Source organism: Lottia gigantea (assembly GCF_000327385.1).
Source record: "Lottia gigantea unplaced genomic scaffold LOTGIsca_339, whole genome shotgun sequence".
NCBI lineage: Eukaryota > Metazoa > Mollusca > Gastropoda > Lottiidae > Lottia > Lottia gigantea.
The window spans coordinates 46,413-49,175 of NW_008709143.1; the positions used below are offsets into that span (position 1 = coordinate 46,413).

The window sequence follows — 2,763 nt, forward strand, 5'->3', positions numbered from 1 at the left end:
ACCTCTTGGCATTGATCTTTCCTGGATTATCTGTACCCATTTACAGCTGGGTCGACTGGAATAATGAGGATCCTTTCTACCAGCTGGTTCTTGACCAAACCTCTTGGCATTGATCTTTCCCAGATTATCTGTACCCATTTACAGCTGGTTTGACTGGAATAATGAGGATCCTGTCTACCAGCTGGTCCTTGACCAAACCTCTTGGCATTGATCTTTCCTGGATTATCTGTACCCATTTACAGCTGGGTCGACTGGAATAATGAGGATCCTTTTACCAGCTGGTTCTTGACCAAACCTCTTGGCATTGATCTTTCCTGGATTATCTGTACCCATTTACAGCTGGTTTGACTGGAATAATGAGGATCCTGTCTACCAGCTGGTCCTTGACCAAACCTCTTGGCATTGATCTTTCCCAGATTATCTGTACCCATTTACAGCTGGGTCGACTGGAATAATGAGGATCTTTTCTACCAGCTGGTCCTTGACCAAACCTCTTGGCATTGATCTTTCCCAGATTATCTGTACCCTTTTACAGCTGGGTTGACTGGAATAATGAGGATCCTTTCTACCAGCTGGTTCTTGATCAAACCTTTTGGCATTGATTTTTCCCAGATTATCTGTACCCTTTTACAGCTGGGTTGACTGGAATAATGAGGATCCTTTCTACCAGCTGGTTCTTGACTAAACCTCTTGGCATGGATCTTGATAACTGATAAAACTAAAAATAAAGTAAGGCAACGTTTCCTACCTTGTAAAAGATCATCGTAAAATCTCTGGTCATTTTGATGATGTGTGAAATATGGTTTGGCTTCAATTGATCAACCTGTAATTTGAAAAAGTGTCTAGTTGTTAGGATCGGACAATAAACCGAGGCCCCGTGTGCTACAGGCTGTGCACGTTGAAGATCCCTCGACAGTTGGAAATCAAAAAAAGCGTCTAATCATTCAGATGGGACCATAAACCGAGGCCCCGTGTGCTACAGGCTGTGCGCATTATAGATCCCTTGACAATTGCCCGTCTTCATTAGCCCATTAGGTGCAGAAAAGTAGGATGTAAAACTCCATTCATTTCATTTACAGAGGTTACTTAGATATTTGTCTCCAGTCTCAAGAAAAAAAAATTCTGACAACTCACCCGAACACAGGGGTTGATGCCACTATCAAACAAAGCCTCGTTCTTAATAATGTTTCCTACGCCTGGTAAAATATTCTGATCTAACAAAACATCACAGAGTTGTCTCCCTTTCTGTTCTGTTACCATAGCAACCACTCTCTTCTGATTGAAGGTTGGTGAACAGATGTCGACGTCTTTCAGTTCTTCAAAACGACTGATGCATTGCTCACTTGATCTGAAAAAAAAGTCGCCGAGCTTGTTACAAAGAAATAATGATTTTTACAAGGTTAATAACTTAGGTTCACAAAGGATCCTTTCTACCAGCTGGTCCTTGACCAAACCTCTTGGCATTGATCTTTCCCAGATTATCTGTACCCATTTACAGCTGGGTCGACTGGAAAAATGAGGATCCTTTCTACCAGTTGAGCCTGGGTCAAACCTCTTGGCATTGATCTTTCCTGGATTATCTGTACCCATTTACAGCTGGGTCAAACTAGGATCCTGAAGAAATACAACTTGTCCAATATCACCAGACTTTCCACCAGACTGAGATAAGCATTGGCACATACTTTGAAAAATTTAGGGGAAAAACTTACCTAACATCAAAAGAAGACTCATAAAAGAATAAGACAGTAGGTCCAAAATAAACTTCTAGCACTGGTGGTATCTTCTTACCAGTTAAAACCATGTTACCACTTTCTGATATTCTGTGAGATCCATTCATTAGAAAATGAAGCCTGAAAAAAAAATGACAGCCTATCAAGAAACATTTTACTTCAAAAATCTTCTAACTTATTTGTCAGGGATATACTTCGGAATTTTGGGGTGTTGCCACAAAGAACAGCTTTCTGAATCTTTTATTTTAACTTTGAATATTCTAACATTTATATAAAAGTTATTGTCCTTTTGGAGGTACTTTTTCTAAATTGCAGATGAAAAAGACATTGAAATTTATAGCTGAAAAGAGCTACGGATAGCTGAAATTGTTGTCCAAATGGTAAAGCTGATGATAGTCGAGATTTCATCAGACCAAATTACGCTTTTTCCTTTGACGCAAACAAAATTTAAATTTCATACAAGGCACTGATCCCTCATATAAGTATACTAGCCACAGCGAAACATGGTAGCAAATGTATGAAGAAAATCATGACATACCTTAAGCATTTGTCTCCAAAAATCATAAATAATTCCTTCCCTAAAGTGACGACATCATCTAATTTTCTTTCCACCAACTCATTGCTGTCGGTTTGCTTTTTCTGTTCACTGACACTTAACTCTTCTCTCTTTGTTCCCTTTTAAAATACAATGGCACATTATGATTTAATCGCACACAAACAAAAGACTCAAAATTAGACATCAGTCCAAAACTCAAAATGTCTTTTGACAGCAGAGTAACCAACTATGAACTTTACAACATGAAAAAAGCGTCTTGTCGTTCGGATGGGACAATAAACTGAGGTGCCATATGCTACAGGCTGTGCAGGTTAAAGATCCCTCGACAGTTGGAAATGGAAAAAAAAGTAGGCTAATGCTGATATCCGGCAAAATTTCCCTCATTGTACACTGCATGACGTCTGTCTTCATTAGACCAATTAAGTGCTGAAGAGTAAGACGTAAAACTTATGACATACATGAGCTTCACCAGCTGCT

At 39.3% G+C, this 2,763-nt stretch overlaps 1 protein-coding gene across 1 annotated transcript; it reads right to left on the reverse strand.

Annotated features, from left to right (window-relative positions):
• Positions 1–613: 613 nt before the first annotated feature.
• LOTGIDRAFT_175681 (hypothetical protein) lies at positions 614–2,405 on the reverse strand (the record flags this gene model as incomplete). The annotated part of the gene is made up of 5 exons (XM_009058389.1): positions 614–718; positions 749–823; positions 1,135–1,348; positions 1,710–1,850; positions 2,269–2,405. Coding segments are annotated over 5 exons (672 nt in total), but the record flags the coding sequence as incomplete, so codon positions are not given.
• Positions 2,406–2,763: the final 358 nt, after the last annotated feature.